General features: G+C 54.6%; 5 protein-coding genes across 5 annotated transcripts; 2 read left to right on the top strand and 3 right to left on the bottom strand.

Annotated features, from left to right (window-relative positions):
- Positions 1 to 769: 769 nt before the first annotated feature.
- Positions 770 to 1,464, top strand: PG998_012790 (uncharacterized protein; the record flags this gene model as incomplete). The annotated part of the gene is made up of 2 exons (XM_066879606.1): positions 770 to 1,031; positions 1,163 to 1,464. The coding sequence occupies 2 exons, from the start codon at positions 770 to 772 to the stop codon at positions 1,462 to 1,464; spliced, it is 564 nt and encodes a 187-aa protein (XP_066725990.1).
- Positions 1,465 to 1,919: 455 nt separating this feature from the next.
- PG998_012789 (uncharacterized protein) lies at positions 1,920 to 3,097 on the bottom strand (the record flags this gene model as incomplete). Its single annotated transcript, XM_066879605.1, has 2 exons — positions 1,920 to 2,768; positions 2,879 to 3,097. The coding sequence occupies 2 exons, from the start codon at positions 3,095 to 3,097 to the stop codon at positions 1,920 to 1,922; spliced, it is 1,068 nt and encodes a 355-aa protein (XP_066725989.1).
- A 1,440-nt stretch (positions 3,098 to 4,537) lies between these two features.
- On the bottom strand, positions 4,538 to 4,881 carry PG998_012788 (uncharacterized protein; the record flags this gene model as incomplete). The annotated part of the gene is made up of 2 exons (XM_066879604.1): positions 4,538 to 4,784; positions 4,826 to 4,881. The coding sequence occupies 2 exons, from the start codon at positions 4,879 to 4,881 to the stop codon at positions 4,538 to 4,540; spliced, it is 303 nt and encodes a 100-aa protein (XP_066725988.1).
- Positions 4,882 to 6,499: 1,618 nt separating this feature from the next.
- Positions 6,500 to 10,406, top strand: PG998_012787 (uncharacterized protein; the record flags this gene model as incomplete). Its single annotated transcript, XM_066879603.1, has 3 exons — positions 6,500 to 7,704; positions 7,725 to 9,524; positions 9,605 to 10,406. 3 exons carry the CDS (start codon positions 6,500 to 6,502, stop codon positions 10,404 to 10,406), a joined length of 3,807 nt encoding a protein of 1,268 aa, XP_066725987.1.
- Positions 10,407 to 11,506: 1,100 nt separating this feature from the next.
- On the bottom strand, positions 11,507 to 14,950 carry PG998_012786 (uncharacterized protein; the record flags this gene model as incomplete). The annotated part of the gene is made up of 9 exons (XM_066879602.1): positions 11,507 to 11,886; positions 11,966 to 12,331; positions 12,521 to 12,591; positions 13,447 to 13,661; positions 13,721 to 13,860; positions 13,920 to 13,996; positions 14,062 to 14,364; positions 14,699 to 14,836; positions 14,901 to 14,950. The coding sequence occupies 9 exons, from the start codon at positions 14,948 to 14,950 to the stop codon at positions 11,507 to 11,509; spliced, it is 1,740 nt and encodes a 579-aa protein (XP_066725986.1).
- Between the last annotated feature and the right edge of the window lie 1,525 nt (positions 14,951 to 16,475).

The raw sequence follows: 16,475 nt of genomic DNA, 5'->3' as shown, positions 1-16,475 counted from the left end.
TGAGAGTAGGATTGACAGCCCTCATCTTGCTTAGAGTTTCTTCACCGGTGGCCCATATTACCCCAGGTCTGCGCTCGGCATTTCACGATCGGTGTGGTCGGGCCAGCCAACGAGTCAGTGACTGGAATTAGCTCTAGTCAAAACTGGTTCACTTTGTGAATACTCTCACGACTGCTTCATTAGATGTGTTCTTTATCATCAAGTTAGAAACAGAGAGGTTCTTCAAGTCCCGTGTATGACTGTGTCTTCTTAGCCCAGCGCAACAAGACGTCAGAAGCAACCTTAACAAGCCGGATCTCGTGGCAGGTTATGGAAGCACCCAGAGCCGCCGTTTCACGAGGCCATATCCCGAGAAGCGTGCAACGGCTTTGGAACAGGGTCCAGGCCAGGTTATAGTGCCCGGCAGGGAGGGTCATGGATCCGATGCCAGGGTGCCGGATTCGCGGGTTTGATTTCTATCGAACTTTGTCTTCGAGGAGAGAGATTACGGGGAAGCAAGATGAATGGGTGTTGCCGGAAGATAGCGTACGGTACTTCGTGCATCTCTTTCTCAATAAAGGGATGTTGCTGCTTTCTGGTCGTGACTACATATATGAAACATCCGGCAACTTCTCATTCTTGATTCTCATCGTCATCATCTAGCTACATTCTTTCTCCTTAAGCCTACGCAGTACACTCTTTCAGCCCGCCACCAATACTTCCCTCTTGTTGCTGATACCAACAGAAACCAGCTCACTCGCTTCATTTCCACACCCACCAATCCTTCAAGATGCAGTTCCAGACCCTCGCCTTCACCGCCTTCTGCGCCGCCATGGCCGCCGCCGCTCCCCAGCAGCAGGCTCCAGGCGGCGGCAGCAGCTCGCAGCTCGCCGCCCAGTTGCCGACCTGCGCCCTTCCCTGCTTCCAGGAGGGCTCGGCCAAGGTCGGCTGCACCGCCGGCGACTTCGCCTGCACCTGCACCAAGCTCGACGCCTTCACCCAGGTCGCCGCCCCTTGCTTTGCCAAGGCCTGCAAGCCCGAGGAGCTCGTGGGTATGTTTTCAGTTCTTTTCGTTCCTCTTATACTTCCTTCGTTCCCCCTCGTCCCCTATCCTCTGTCCCTCCACAGGGAGGGAGAGAGAGAACCTAAACAATTGAGCTAATCACCCCTTTTCTCTCGATAGCGATCCAGTCCGCCGCCAGCGAGATCTGCAAGGCTGCCCTGGCCGGTGCCGGCGCCGCCGGCCCCTCCTCGTCCGCCGCCGCGCCTGCTGGTCCTTCTGCCACGGCGTCCGCCTCGAGCTCGGCCAAGGCCTCTGCCTCCGCCACCGCTTCCGCCACCTCTCCCGCCACCGCGTCCGCGTCGGCCCCCCGCGTCGGCGTCTGCCTCGGCTTCGGCTACCCCCAAGACTGCTGGCGGCTCCCGCGCCGAGGCTGGTGCCATCCTCGCTGTTGCTGCCGTCGTCGCCATGGCCTTGTAAGCTAAGGCTGGCATTGCCGACCTTTCTGTCAGGTGCCGGCAACAGCAAGATGGAATAGTGGAAGGTGGCACTTGAGAAGAGAGAGGGGAACGTGCTTATCAGAAGTTAGGAAATGGAGGTATAAGGGGACTTAATATTCCGTGCTAGAAACATTAATACATATTCGTGATGAAGCGCATTCGCGACATCGTCCTCGCCATAATACAAAGCGTTATGGGTTAACAATAAGATACAATGCTCTGTTCCTCCAGATCTGACTGCAGTATATACATGTACAGTGAAGCGGCCCATCGTCTAAGTCTATAAATGAAGGTATCGTTAATAACACTCCCCCGTGCTGGCACCCTCAAGCTTGAGCCTGATCCTGGATACCATGTATGTATGTAAGGTGTTGAACCGTAGCTTCGCTTCGTTCTGTCTCGTGGCATTTCCCTTCGCTTCCCTCCACTGCCGACACGCTTTAACCCAAGGAGAAGTGACCCAGAGCGCCTTGGCCACCACCGCAGAAGACGCCGTGCAGATCTTCCAGCTGCGCGAAGTGCTCCGCGAAGTTGTGGCCCTTGACGCGCTCCGCCTCGGTCTTGGTCCAGTCCCAGCCCGTCTCGCGCTCCTCGTCCTTGGCCCCGGCGTCCGTGTTGCCGACGACGGGCTCGGCGGGCGTGGCCATGCCGCTGCCGGCGGGCGTGTTGACCCAGCCGTCGGGCCGCTCGGGCAGGAGGCCGCTAGCCCCGATGACGACGGCCGGGTGCACCGTGAGGCGGCCGATCTTGAAGACGTACTTGCTGACCGCGCTGGCGTACACCTTCTTCTCCCATTCCTGGTCCTCCTCGCCCGGGCTGTGCGTCAGGCCGAAGTCCTCGGCGGCCCAGCTGCGCGGCCGCACCGCCCCCTTCTCCACGAAGTGCGTCACCATGTACAGCCACTTGCGGTCCCAGCTCAGGACGCGCGTCCACATCTCGTAGCCGGCGAAGGGCTTGATCTCGCGCTTGAAGCTGCAGGCGACGGCGCCCAGCATGACGCCGAAGCGGCCCCGCGCGGGGCGGTCGGGCCGGCTGGGGTCCATGACCAGGCGCGTGTGCTCGTTGTCGGCGAGCATGCGGCAGCCCCGCGCGAGGAGGTGCGAGGCCAGGTGCGAGCGCGACACGTCCAGGTCCGCAAAGTAGGTGCTGTTGGACTTGTGCAGGTTGTAGTCGACCTCGAGGAGCGAGACGTGCGTCGAGGAGATGACGGGGTGGAAGAGCTTGTCGGGCGTGTGGGTGTGCAGCTCGCGGACGAAGATGTGCTGAATCATGGTGTTCCACACTCGGACCTGTCGTATTCATCATGTCATGTTAGCTACGATGCGCATCTCAGACCTGGCTTCTCGCAGAAGCCCAGTAAACAAGGGGCCCAAAGACAGATGGGCTGGAAGCGACGTACGGTCCATGCTAACGGCAAGCTCTTCCAGTTGATCAGCACCAGGGCCAATGCGACTAGGCGGCTGTTGCGGCCGGGCCCCGTCACGAAGCGCACGAGGTAATCTACGAACGCTCCTCGGCCATAGTACCCTGCATAGGCTAGCGAGGCCGTCGCCGCCGGCAGCAAGACAGGCTTTGCTATCTTGGACAGCGGCTTCATGAACCCAAAGCTGGAGGCCATAGTTGCGACTAAGTATTAATCTCGGTGCGAGTATGTGAAGTCGTCGCCGCCGCCGCTGCCGTCGTCGTCGTCTTCGTTGTTCTTCGTCGGGTGCTGGGTTCGAAGATCGAAGTGGCTCGCGCGCGTAGGATGCCAAACAAGAAGAGCACTATGACTACGCCCCACAGACTAAGGGATCGCAGGTAGCAGAGGGCTGTAGTCGCGCACTTGGTTGAAAGAGAGGAGACGGGTGAGAAAGACATGCAGAAAGTCTCGTTGAGTTCTTAGACTGGGAATCCGGGATTCCAACCCCAAATGCAGTAAGGTCCAAAAATTCAGGGTCCAGTGCCTCGAGTGTTCCCAAGTCCTAATCCTTGTCGCTGCTCCCCAGCTACGGCTGTCAGCTCTCAGCTCTGCCTGCAGCAAGATCCGAATGCGCCGAGTGGAAAATGATGGAACCTTCTGCAATGCCATCTTATTTTATTTTTCTTGGAAGACGCCGAAGGATCCCTGAGCATTAGGAGCATTAGGTCCCGAGGCTATGCCCCAATCAGGCATTTGGCTCGCGGGCTGGCTGGTCACTTTTTTTTTCTTCATCGCTAGCTAGCCGGAGGCCGTTGTCCGTATGTACATAGCTGTACAGTGAGCGGCCCGCCCTGTCGATCATCCATCCGTCCGAGAATCGTCGTTAACAAGTCCGGCCATTGCTTTCATGCACCCAATTCAGGAAGTCAGCAGCATTTTAGACTGTTGTTCCGGTGTGTTTTTTCTATATCGTTAACAGCGTTTGCATATATACCGACAAGAAGCCTGACCCTGGTGCCCCTCCACCCCCGTTCTCTTTCCAGTCCGTTGTTACGCCGGTCAACTTGTAGCTAACAGGACGGACACATCTCGTCGCCTAGACCTTCCATAGCCATATCGGGAAAGTCCTCCTCCTTTTCATGTCCGCCGTTCGCGCCGTCGACATTCTAAGCTTGCGCATGCGCTTCTGTCGGAAGTTGCTTAGGGTCGCCAAGCCGCAGCTCAATACCGAGTGGTACTGGCTTCTAGAAGGGACGGGAGATCTGCCCGGTGGGGAAGAAGCGGCCCGGAGACAGCCCTATGATGACGGATATTTCCATAGGGTGTGCGTGTGTGCGCGAGTGTACATGAAGCAAGTCCAATGTCAAGGCCGGTTAACTGCGATCTTGCCTATATGACAAATCATTTAACGATGAGTCCCCAAAATGTACGCATAAATACATCTTGATAAGTACATAGCGCCCATCGGCATTTGGACAAACATTGACCCCTAAGCACTTACCCGCAAGTGATGCGCTTTATGGGTTATGTCCCAGACGATGGGGGAAATCCCGAGGCAAGGTCTTGGCAACGCGTAGACTGCAACAGTACGCGAGCCTACTTTGACAATATAACGAATGGACATTCATGTGATAATTCAGGTTTCTAGAAACGCAGTCAACCCCGTGAGTGCTCCCGGTCATCATACAGATCGCCGCGGTACGCAGCAGCAAAGTCTGCGCCATCGTCTACAGCCGTCCCGAAGGCGCTTGAAAGAGCCGGGATACAGGAGCGAGACTCATTGCACTCTTCGGGGAGTCGGACGGGTGTTCTGGCGACGCCTCCTCCGCCGAAATCCTCCGCGTCAGTCATGCATCTCCTCTGGCGAGGTCCACAATAGCCATGCTGCTGTGGCTCGTAGCGCCTTGAAGGTGCCAAAGCCACTAATACTCGCATGCTACTAACCTTGCAAGTAGCAGCATCAAGAGTATCAAGAAGACAGCATGTTTCCAGGTCGCCATGCTTCCATCGGCGATCCAGAACCTCTCCATCCAAATCGTGTTGGCATTCAGGGGCCAGGTTAACCAAGGAACTACCGTACGGCTACTCGGTTTTGGTTTCATAAATCCATTGTCTGTTCATCAGACTTCCTGTTTCAATATTCCAAGCGCGCAAATGGAACTCGCGTTTCGCTATTTTCAAGATATCCAACTTTTCTCCACCAAGCTCGCTCAGCAGATGTGTCCGTCGAGTGTTACTCCGAGAAGTGGCATAATGGTTTCCTAGTTCACGGCAGGCAGGCTAGCTGGCGCAGGAAAACAACGGAATCATGGCTTATAAGATATGACGCGAAGGGGCTCTCCATCACACACATGTACAGACATGCAGGCTGTCGGGGTCCCGCCCTTTTATGGCTGTGATGAAGGCCACTCGATTGGAAAAACGACCTGGATAGGTCAGTAGGGTGCATAGCAGAGTCCATTGTATGTATAGGAAAATTTTACTAGTCTCCGGAGGGTGATCTCGATTGGAACGGTCATATAACTGGGCTGTTCCATATTGGCATGCAGTCCCCGGGTCTCCTGGCCTTAAGTACCGAATGTGGTTGTTGTTCCTCATCATTAAGAAAGCTAGTGTCATGCACCGACCGCTCTAGGCTTTGGGGCCTTGTCAACTTTGTGTCGATCCGATTCCCAAGTTGTTTCATTTCCAGTAGTTAGGACTACCAATAGTGAAGAAATGGCTCGTCGGTGGAAGGCTAGCAGCTAGGGAGGCGCTACGCAATGTAGATAACGGTAAGTAGTGAGTGCTAATGCGAAAAGGCCGGCAGGCACACACGTCTGACGGAAGGTTTTGGCCTTTTCCCCAGTCATCTGGTTGCATCAGTGTAGAGGTGATGATGTCCATCGCCCACGGGCTGGCATGCAGGCCGTTGCTTAGTAATTGACAATGTTTAGTGATCGAGTCAGGAAGTAGAATGAATGTAAAAAGCGTATTTTGCCGACCGAACATGGGCATTTTGCATTTGCGCATCTCCTGTAGCCAGCCCGTGTGGGGGGCCCAGAGTTCTGCAGAGGGGGCCCAGCTTCTGGACGAGGGCAATGCTAGGCTTGTAGGCTGGCTAAGTGGCCTGGGCTGGGCACTGAGGGGCAGATTGGTTTTTGGCGGCCGAGGAGGCCACCATTTTACTGATCATATGACGCAGCTCCACGCAGCTCCCTCACAAACCCATGGCTTTTCATCGAGATCTGAGAAGGCCATGTACCGCAGGATGCGTGTTGCCACGAAAAGCCACTCTCCTCCGCCAGCCCGCGTACCCCAGCCATATGTCGGGTACTGCTGAGCCTGGTGTGTGCGAACTGGGGAAGCCTTTCGACTCCGTACAACCCAGCCCAGTCCAATGGATGATTCAAAATCCGAGAAGATAGAAGGTTACCCGTCCTCGCTGCGTCGGTCCATCGGAGCCTGATCGCACAATCAAATACCCTTCACCACAAGACTGTCCGGTTTAGTTGCAAGTCGCCCCCTTACCCTCGCAGCCACTGCGTGGCAAGGGTATCTAACCTGACCCCGGCGACCGTTGCCCGTCGCCCGTCGCCTGTTGCGCTGCGACTGCGACTGAACATTTCGATCGTCGCTATGTCGAATCCGGCACCCGATTCCGATCCCGTCGACCTCCCAACCCGCGAGCCACAACGTGAACGAGATGTACAGCGCTACTACCAAGGCTGGTTGTCCGCTCAGGGCTCCTCCCTCAACGTCGCCCTCAATGTCGACAGCCTTGCCGCCGCCGACCTTCAGGGCATCGGCTACAAACCCAAGGGGTCGCAAGACAAAGCTTTGGCCGCCTTTGCCCAGCTGGCCGTCCTGCGACTGAACGTGAGACGTGCCATGGTGTCGCTGATTGACGGCACCAACCAGATGGTTCTTGCCGAGGCCACTCGCAGCCTCTTCGTCGAAGACAACGCTACTAACGACCTCTGGCTAGGGAGTGCCATCTTGAGACGCGAAGATGCCATATGCTATCACAGCCTGTCCAGCCAATACACCGCCCACGACCCGAACGACCCCGATTCGTCCTTTACCGCCGCAGGCATGGTCGTGCCTGATCTAAGTCAAGACGAACGTTTCCAGACCCGTCCATACGTGGTGTCGGAGCCTGGCATTCGCTTCTTCGCCGGCGTCCCTATCCTCTCCCGGACGGGCCAAAAAATCGGCACATACACTGTGTCAGACGAACGAACACGCCATGGACTGACAATCGAAGAGCTCCGGTTCATGCAAGGCGTGGCGCAGGCCGTCATGGGGCATTTGGAGTGGGCGGCAGATCGCGTCGACCGCTTCAAAGGCGAACGAATCGTTCGCGGGCTGGCCTCGTTCATCGAGGGCGCATCACTAGAACAGAACGAGACTGCGGCCGCCGTGCAGGAAGGTCTTGCAAGCGACCACACACCACTTCGCCCGCCGCAGATGAACATTGCACGAGGGCGACATCCACTATCGCGTCACAACTCTAGCACCGCCGCCCCCAACGGAAATAACTCGAACACAGCATCCGGATATGATACTGCCGTATCTAGGAATTCGTCTGACAATCAACAGCAGCAAACCGCTGCCAATGGCGAGCATTCCCCGTCGCTTCCCAAGCAGATGAAGCCCGACAGCATGTCGCGCATGTTCAACAGAGCTGCTGAGTTATTGCGTCAGTCGACATTGGCGGATGGAGTTGTTCTGTTTGATGCGACCCCCATCCATCTAAATTCCATGCTTGCTGTTGCCAACATACCGGGTACCATCGAATCCTCCGACGATGACGATTCCGCACAACATCAAACCACATCAGAGTCCGAAACTCTCAGCATAGATACCAACGGTTCAGAGGTCTCCCCAAGAGTAGGCCATGCAAGATCTTAGCATACTCGCTTGCCAGTGAAGCAGCTCGTGCCGATATCGAGAAAGGCTCGGCCATTACTCTTGGTACTCTTGAAAAGTACTATAACCTGTTTCCTCAAGGCAAAAGTTTCTCCTTCACCGACGAAGGGGCCGGCATCTCTTCCGAAGATGAAAGCACCAGCGACCGTGAACGCCAGGGTGACCCGAAGACTCCTGAATCGCATAAGAGCAGTAGAAGATACAGGAAAGCGCGAATGGACCATAAAGAATTCCTCACCAAGATTCCAGGGGCAAAGGCTGTGGTGTTCCTCCCTTTATACGACCATGCTGAAGATCGACTGGCCGGTGGTTGTTTCCTCTGGACCGCCATGTCCGGACGGATGATGAACCTGGACGATGACATGTCCTACCTACGTGCTTTCGGCAGCAGCATCATCGGTGAGATTGGACGCATCAACACGCAAAAGAATGAGGCTGCGAAGACGACTTTCATTGCAAGCATGAGCCACGAATTGCGCAGTCCTTTACATGGCATACTCGGCGCTGCCGAGTTCCTCATCGACACCGCTGCCGACTCTTACCAGTCAGGACTTATCACTTCCATATCGACATGCGGTAAGACGTTGCTCGATACGCTGAATCACGTACTGGACTACAGCAAGATCAATAAACTGGGCCGGGTACAGATGCGAAAGCATGCGAAACAGAACAAGCAAATCAATCTGTCGTCCGACTCTTCTATGGAGAGTCTAAACATGACAGCAGTGGTGGACCTTGCCATCCTCGTGGAGGAAGTGGTTGATGCAGTCACTGCCGGCCACACGTTTAAAAAGCTCCCTCATTCGGTTCGATATCAAAATGGATACTCTATTCTGGGCAGTCCCAAGGATAAGGATGATTTGTCGTCTGGCATAAGCAGCCAATCTGCCCACTCCCAGCAGGATGAGGATGATGAGCCAGTGTCGGTCTTACTTGACATTGACCCCAGGTCCACATGGTTGGTCCAAACCCAGCCAGGTGCCCTCCGCCGAATTATCATGAACCTGCTCGGAAACGCGTTGAAATATACGGCTTCTGGGTACGTATTGGTGTCGCTTCGGGGCCAAAACAGCCCAGACGGATTAAAAACGGAAGCTGTGATTCGTGTGATGGATACGGGGAAGGGCATGTCAGAGGAGTTTCAACGTGACCGGCTCTTCATTCCCTTCAGCCAGGAAGACTCCTTCCAACCAGGTACAGGACTTGGTCTTAGCATTGTCAAGCAAATCGTCGATTCGCTGGGCGGCTGCGTTGAAGTGAAATCACAGCACCACAAGGGAACAGAAGTTGACGTGAGGATCAAATTCAAGCTGGCCCCCAAGGAAGTGCCCAAAGGTGAATCTGCCGAAGTCTTCACGGTTGCAGAGCAAACCAAGGATCTGCAGCTGGTGCTTCTGGAGGGACAAAGTCCCTCCGAGCCACATGCCGTCAATGCGCAGGTTCAAAAGTTGAATAGCACCCTGACTGACACTTGCTCCAACTGGTTCGGGATGAAGGTCGCCAAGGAGGACGAGGCGAAGCCAGAGGAAGCTGATATCTACATGTACTGCGAGCCGCCGTCGTTGGAGAGTTTGCAACAAAGATTCAAGGAAGACAAACAAACATCTGCTCGAAACAGGGACATACCGGTCATTATCGTTTGCTTGAACGCCCAGGAAGCCATCAAGATCGCACAGAGCCAATGTAAGGCCTTGGCAGATTTCGGAAAGATAGTCGAGGTCATTCCTCAGCCGTAAGTTGATGACACCTTCATTTCACTCCGCGAGACTTCAGATTAGTCTGGCAGATCATGGGCTAACTCAAGTGTTGCAGATGCGGCCCCAAGAAGCTAGCTAGGGTCTTCCAGCAATGTCTACGACGGTCGGAACAGATGGCGAACATGAAGTCGGTCACGAATGGGGACATATCACTGTGTCTACGGTCCACTGCTCTTGCAGCACCGCACCTTATCAAAACGGATGCTAGCGAGCTGGACGGTGAAGACCAAGGAGTTGAGGAAACGAAACATTCCCATCCTGAAACCCCTGCACCGGACAAGGACAAATTGATGGCCTCAACCATGTCCCAGTTTTCTCCTCCGCCTCTCAACCCCGGAACGCCACAGTTATTACAACAAATGCTGCTGAATGGTAACACTGACAAAGCCATGACAAACGGCGGCGAAAGCAAAGAGGCAGATAGAGACAGTGGTGTTGCTAAGCCGCTCCACGTCCTGCTGGTGGATGACAACAAAATCAACCTCCAACTGCTGGTCATGTTCATGCGCAAGTGCGGCTTCACCTACGAAGAGGCCATGAACGGACAGGAGGCTCTCGAAAAGTTCAAAGACGCGTGTCTCCCCGGCCCCCGAACTACGGATACGTCGGACGGGGCTAGCGCACAGTTCGACTTTGTCCTCATGGACATCAGCATGCCTGTCATGAACGGCATCGAGGCGACACGCCGCATCCGCGATTTCGAGCGCGAGTACAACTTGCCATCGACCAACGTTATCGCGCTGACGGGGCTGGCAAGCCGCGACGCTCAGCGCGACGCCAAGTCGGCGGGCATCGACATCTTCTTGCCGAAGCCGGTGAGGTTCGCCGAGTTGAAGAAGCTGCTGACGGCCAAGTGAGCGGGGCACATCGACATGGCCCGTCTCTGTGTATACGCCGCAACATCCTAGCGCGCTCGGGTCTCGAATACTCCCTCCCTATCACATCTCCCAACCCTTTTCCTAGCGTTCAGAGTAAGCTCTTTAGATCCTTGCTTAGACCTACATTCGACGCCGGTTTTTTGGAACGGATCGCTTGATTACAATGGTATACGAGGCGTTTTACATGGAAAATACAGCAGTTGGAAGGCCTTTACGGGTAGATCTGTAGGTTTCTTGGGAGTCGGAGTAGGGGAGAGCGAGCGAGCGAGCGAACGAACGAACGAACGAACGAACAAAGCATATGCGGAGGTTTTTGCCGGCAATGCTTTCGACTATTTTTAATGACGGAGGAAACAGTTTCTTCACATTCGGATGAGCAAAATCGCTGCGGGAGTTGTTTGAACCCACTCGTGTCACACGAGCATACCCAAACTTGAACTTATACACCAAAAGCGATGTAAGTCGGCGCATCAAAGCCATGTCAAAGCTGTAACCCCATATGCCTGCGGGATATCTCTATCTCTCTTTCTCCGTCCCCGTCTAGTGGACCAGGGAGTTTTCATCGGCTTTATGTGGCAAGAGAGACTACGACGATCACGGCCAGCAATACCCTCCCATCCAAATACCCCAAGCAACAATATTACGAATAAGAATAAATTACATAAATCATAAAAAAAAGTTCACAAGCAATCTCTTTTTTATCTTTTAGATTCTATCCATCGATTCATTTAGTTGTTTTCAAGGGAGTGTTTGTTCAAATAAGCAAAGCCGGTCGGTCATCTTGGGCACTCGGCGACCCCTTTTCTCAGCCCCGCACCGAAAGAACCGGAGGGATTGATCACGTTAAATCGCCCCCAGGGTGCCAGGGATGCAACTCGAAGCCACATCTTCTCGGAGTGCCAGCGTCAGTCAACGCGAATTCCGTTGACACTACATGATACTGTGCGGAGATCGATTTGCCTTGTTCATCAGGAATGTATATCTTTACGACAAGGAATTGCAGAGCCCTTCTAGTCCTCCCCAGTCCAGCTTTTTCCGGCGCGTCGCGGCCCTGCACCCGGACACCCTAACTCTTGCACTTACGAGGACGGTGCCTCAATGTGGCCCGCAAGACGACAGCGACAGGCCATTGCCGTCGTCGCCGCCACCGTCGTCGGTACCTCCGTTTCGGTCCCGTTCCTTATGCCTGTGCCTGCCGCACTCTTCTTTTCGGACGAAGGCGAGCCCAACACTCGTTCTTCTTCTTTTTCTGATGGTTTTGGTTTTTCGTCGAGGCACACAATTTCCGGTGGATCTGCGTGTCCTCCAGGACCAGTCCATATCTCGCTGCAGCTTTCATAGCCGAACCGGGCCGTGGCGGCCATGGCGTTGGTTCCCGCAGCACTGGTTGATGACTTGAGGATCGACTTGGTCGGGGCTTTGGAGCTGTTGGATGAGTCCGCTAATGCTTCTGGTACGCCTAAGTATGTGGCAGTGGCAAGGGAGAATGCTCATTTTGCTAGCATCTCTTCGAAAGTTTTTTTCGCTCCTTTGCTTACCGATTGCCGCTGTCGCTTCCGTCGTGACGCTAGCCCGCCGGCCATCAGCTTTCGATGAAGCCGCAGCGTCGCAAGAGTCTCCCGCCGCTTTGTCGTTGTTGACGTTCACACCCTCGATGCCGTCGTCGCCGCCGCCGCCATTGCCACCACCCATCAGATGCGGAGGCGGCGGAGGCGGGATGAGGAAGGGCCGCCCCGGGTGCGGGCCCTGGCCCATGTTGGCGCGCAGCCAGCCCGTGTAGAAGGAGAGGCGCGTCACGCGGCTGCGGGCCGAGTCGGACTTGGAGCGGGCCGTCGAGCTCGACGTCTTCATGTCGCGCGAGTCGGTGCGTGTGACCCAGAACAGGACGACGGCGTTGAACAGAACTGCGCGTGTACCACCCCCACGCGTTAGCGGATTTGGTTGCCCTCGTCAAATGTGTAGTTCGAGGAATGCACTCTACTGGGTTGGGAGAAGTTCACGACGGGCGCGATGCTGGTTAAAGCTATCATGTTGGCGCGACTCCCCCATCCATTGCGAAGAACCCCAACTGAGCCATCCAGCCGACGACTTACCGTCAATCTTGCAACAGAGGAGGCACAACCAGGCCGGTTCGCCATCCAGTAGCATCAGCGCCAGAAGATTCCTGCATAGCATCATCATATGTCAATCATTTATTCATGCCCCCGTCGGGAGGGTGAAAGGGGTAGAAAGGAGGACCAAAGGCAGGATGGGGCGTTGAGAGTTTACGCAATGCTACTACTAAGAGTCAAGAAGCATCCTACGAAGGACTTCCTGGCGACGCGAAGCAGCCTCCCGTTTCTCATTCGTGTGTTGCCGGATGAGGCAGTCGGCGAGACGTTTCTGGGCTCCTTGACCGTATATCCTAAATACACGAAGCTGTGTGTAAGTATTGGATGTCCCAAGAGGAAAGGATGAGGTATTGGCTAGCTGACTGTTTACTTAGTTAGCTAGAGGGGGCCGTATACTCACGGTAAATGGGAAACGTGAACACTGCGGTCAGGTAAGCCTACCAGGGGTGTCAGAGGAGATATAGCATCAGTCCCTGGTGGCTTATTTGCAGCAAGGGGGAAGATTGATGACACAATACGGCCCCATACGTACGTTACAGGCTACATCAACGGCAACCGGCCCGATCATGGCGCTCTGCTGAATACCGATGATACAGAGACCGTTTTCCGTGCGGCTGAATCGACTGCAATGGCAGACAGTCTTGTCAGTGCTCGGTGGTTGGGTCGGCCCTTGCCGAAAAGGTCTGGGGTGGTGGTTCGAAGGGAATCAGGGGAAAGCCCACAATATGATGAGTATTATCTAGCAAGCGAAAAGAGCAACTGGAATTATACGGATCAGAGTCGGTCATCGCAAATTGATTATATGCGGTTCTAACGCCAGAGAGATTCGAAGGTCACATACCGGTTAGCACGGCAAAATGTATGAGATACGTCTTCGACTTATAGCGGCTAACACCACTGTCCCATACCGTGTACTATTGGACGTGTTCTCATCCTGTCGGTTACTGCGATGCTCCAAGGCTGTGTGAAGAGACAAGACAAACTGGGTGGACCTACGGCACGGTCGCAAAGGAACATGTAGACCAACTACCCATCCAGATGTGGTCATGTCAGCAAAGCGATCATTTCGTAGGCTCGCCGACACTCGATTTGAGACTTTGAAGGGGTTGAATGCGCTTACAGCCTATGGGGTTAGGTAAGCGTGTGAGCCTAGCAGCTATATATAGAAAGGTACTTGTTTACCTTGCTGGAGAGGTATGCCAGTAGGCACAAGAGCGTCGCGGCCTCGCAGAACGAATGATACTCGTTGATGGAGAAGCCGAAGTGCAAGATGGTGGACGCCATGACGAAGAGATAAGAGTCGAAGTAGATGGCTAGGAGCACTTGAAAGAGTATGGATTGCCTATAAGTATCGATCCCTAACGACTGCTGGTAGACTTACGCCAGGTTGTCCACGCCAGGCTTCGCCAGCTCTGCACCTGGGCAGCGCGGAACACTGTGTTTGCGAAGAATCGGGTTCTACGTGTTAGTTTATATATTATCGATATCTGTTGTTGGACCGAGTCAAGGATGCTATTTGGTACAGGGGGCTTTCAACTTCTCGGGGGGTAGGGAAGGACGGACAGAAAAGCGAGGCACAGGCGCTGCTGGCTAGTACGGAGACGACGATGCCGCCCACTTTCGCCGCCCGCGGCTCCGCCTCGAAGTAGATACCGTAGGTAGGGCGGCGGCCTGCGAGAGACAGTGGCAGAGGGCCGAAAGGGGCCATGGTCGGAGGAGGAGCGGATGTGGCGGGGCCGAGTTCCGCATCCACGCCGGCGTCTTTCCTTCCACGGGGATGGCTGCGCGCTCGATGGTCAATGTTGAGCAGGATATACCGTTCTGATCTTGAAGTTTTCAAGCATATAGACAGACGTTATTTGAGAGACAAATGTCGTGGCAACATGGCTGGGTGCCATCACAATTCAGACTTCCAGCTCTCACGCGCTACTTGTTCCCTTTACTGGGCCGAGATCCGACGACCAAATGCATGTAGTACAGCCAATGTTGCTATTGTGTATTGCCCAGGAGGGTGGGATGAACTACGGCGTGTCATGATACTGCATGCGAAGCGTTTGCACTGCGGATGGCTTTAAACCTAATAGCGGTGTTCGAATATTATCATTGGGCCAGGTGTGCTTTGATCATTGCTGAGCTGGGATCCAAGTTTCCTATTCGCACTGGTGCTTAGGATAGCCACCTGGAGAGGAGACGCTGCCCTCATCAGAGTAGACGGCTTTCATGAGAGCGAGCTTCTCCTCTGCAACATGCTCAACAATACCCATAAAATCACATTTACGCAGGTTGGTTGATTTGTATCTGGGGATATGGAAAGATCAGCTGAAATCATATACCGATGAAGCAGGACAAGCCCAAGAATTACCCCCCAGGCCAGACACCTAACACCCTGATGGTTTTCGTATCGCGAAGCATTACGAGAGAGAATCTATCTTGATTGGCTTAAACACGTGGGCTCGTGATTCGCAGTCGGCGTGGCTGGGTTTTCATGCTGTGGCAAGTGAAGTATCCCACTGGGCGGTCGGGATACTGGCCGGGAGGCAGCCACAAACTCTGGGCGCGAACTCTACTACTAGGCGCTGCTATTTTCGTCTTAGCACCTGTCAATCAGCCAGGGGTTGCCCCCAGATCGCCGCCTTGCGCAACGCGCGGGCTGACTGTACCTAACCCGCAAAATTGGAGGACGTCCTCGTAATCCTGCCTGCTGACAGGACTGCTGACTCGACATTTGACGACAACTGCATTGCGAGGACGCAGGAGGCGACGACGTAGCTGATGCTGCAGGTGCAGCTAAGAGTGGCTGAGTTGCCTCGACTTAGGCATTCGAAGTGTAGTCTCGGCGAATTATTCCCTTGGGTTGTTGTTGTTATTGCTGTTGTTGTTGTTCTCGCTCCCTACAAGCCTAAGTACTTCTGTCGCTGCCTATCTCATTTCCACCCCACCAGCACGATAATCTCAATAACCACAAAGGGTGCCTGTTGAACTCTAGCTAAATGCCGGAAACCCTAATAAATTAAGATTCACGATATATGTTGCAGCCCGGTTGAGCCAGCTGCCACGGCCGTTGTCATGTAGCAGTAACACAACACAACGTGTGTTGCGGCGGAGACATAATTACAGACCACGTCGGCGAAATAAGAAAGAAAGAAAAAGTGGCGGTACAAGAGATATGGGATCGGCAAGGGGCACGCATTTCTGGCGGTTGGGCGGCGGCGTCGTGTGGCGGGAAGGAACACGCCAGCCAGCCAGGAGCCAGCCGCACCGCAAGCTGAGAGGCTCGCACCCGCTGATGCTGTGCGACAGTCCACCTTCTCCGCTGCCGTATGCGCTCAGCCTAGGAGGGCGAACTCGTGCGACGAATGCATTGGCGACGAACGAATGCGATCGACGAACGTCAACTACCGACTCTGACGAATGGCGGTTTCTGATGCAGAATTCTTGGTCGACATCGACGTCATTTGTCGCGGGTTATCGGCAATGAGTTGATGGAGACTGACTTGCTGGGCACCCAGTTTTTCCAGAGATTGAGTGACACCCTAAGTCCCCGAATCATACGCCCCTAACCCAATCAGGAGCGTCGTTAGTCGCCAGCCCGTGCTCCTCTCGAAAAGAAAGACATGCATTTTCTAGTGCACCCGACGCCTCTCATTTCACGATAGTTGTATCCTAATTGCATCTCATGCATTCTACAGTCTAGAGCAAATAATGTTTGGTTAAATATACGATAAAGTTGGCTGCACACAAAGCAGCTAGAGTCCTGACGACGGGAAGCTCAGCTCAGCCAGAACAGGCAGCGGCTAGCAGGCAGACCAGGTACTGACCAGGGGCATTGCTGCATTCGGAGGGGCTCTGGGGGGGGCTTTGGTGGGCACATGGCTTGTGCTGCGCCTGCTTCGAAATCTTGAAACGGGCTCCAGGCTAGCGCTGCAAATCAAGGGTC

This window comes from Apiospora kogelbergensis (genome assembly GCF_038363985.1).
Source record: "Apiospora kogelbergensis strain CBS 113332 chromosome Unknown utg000008l_segment0_segment0, whole genome shotgun sequence".
Taxonomy (NCBI): domain Eukaryota; kingdom Fungi; phylum Ascomycota; class Sordariomycetes; order Amphisphaeriales; family Apiosporaceae; genus Apiospora; species Apiospora kogelbergensis.
Note: the sequence above shows the minus strand (reverse complement) of the source record. Positions and strands in the feature narration are given on the sequence as shown.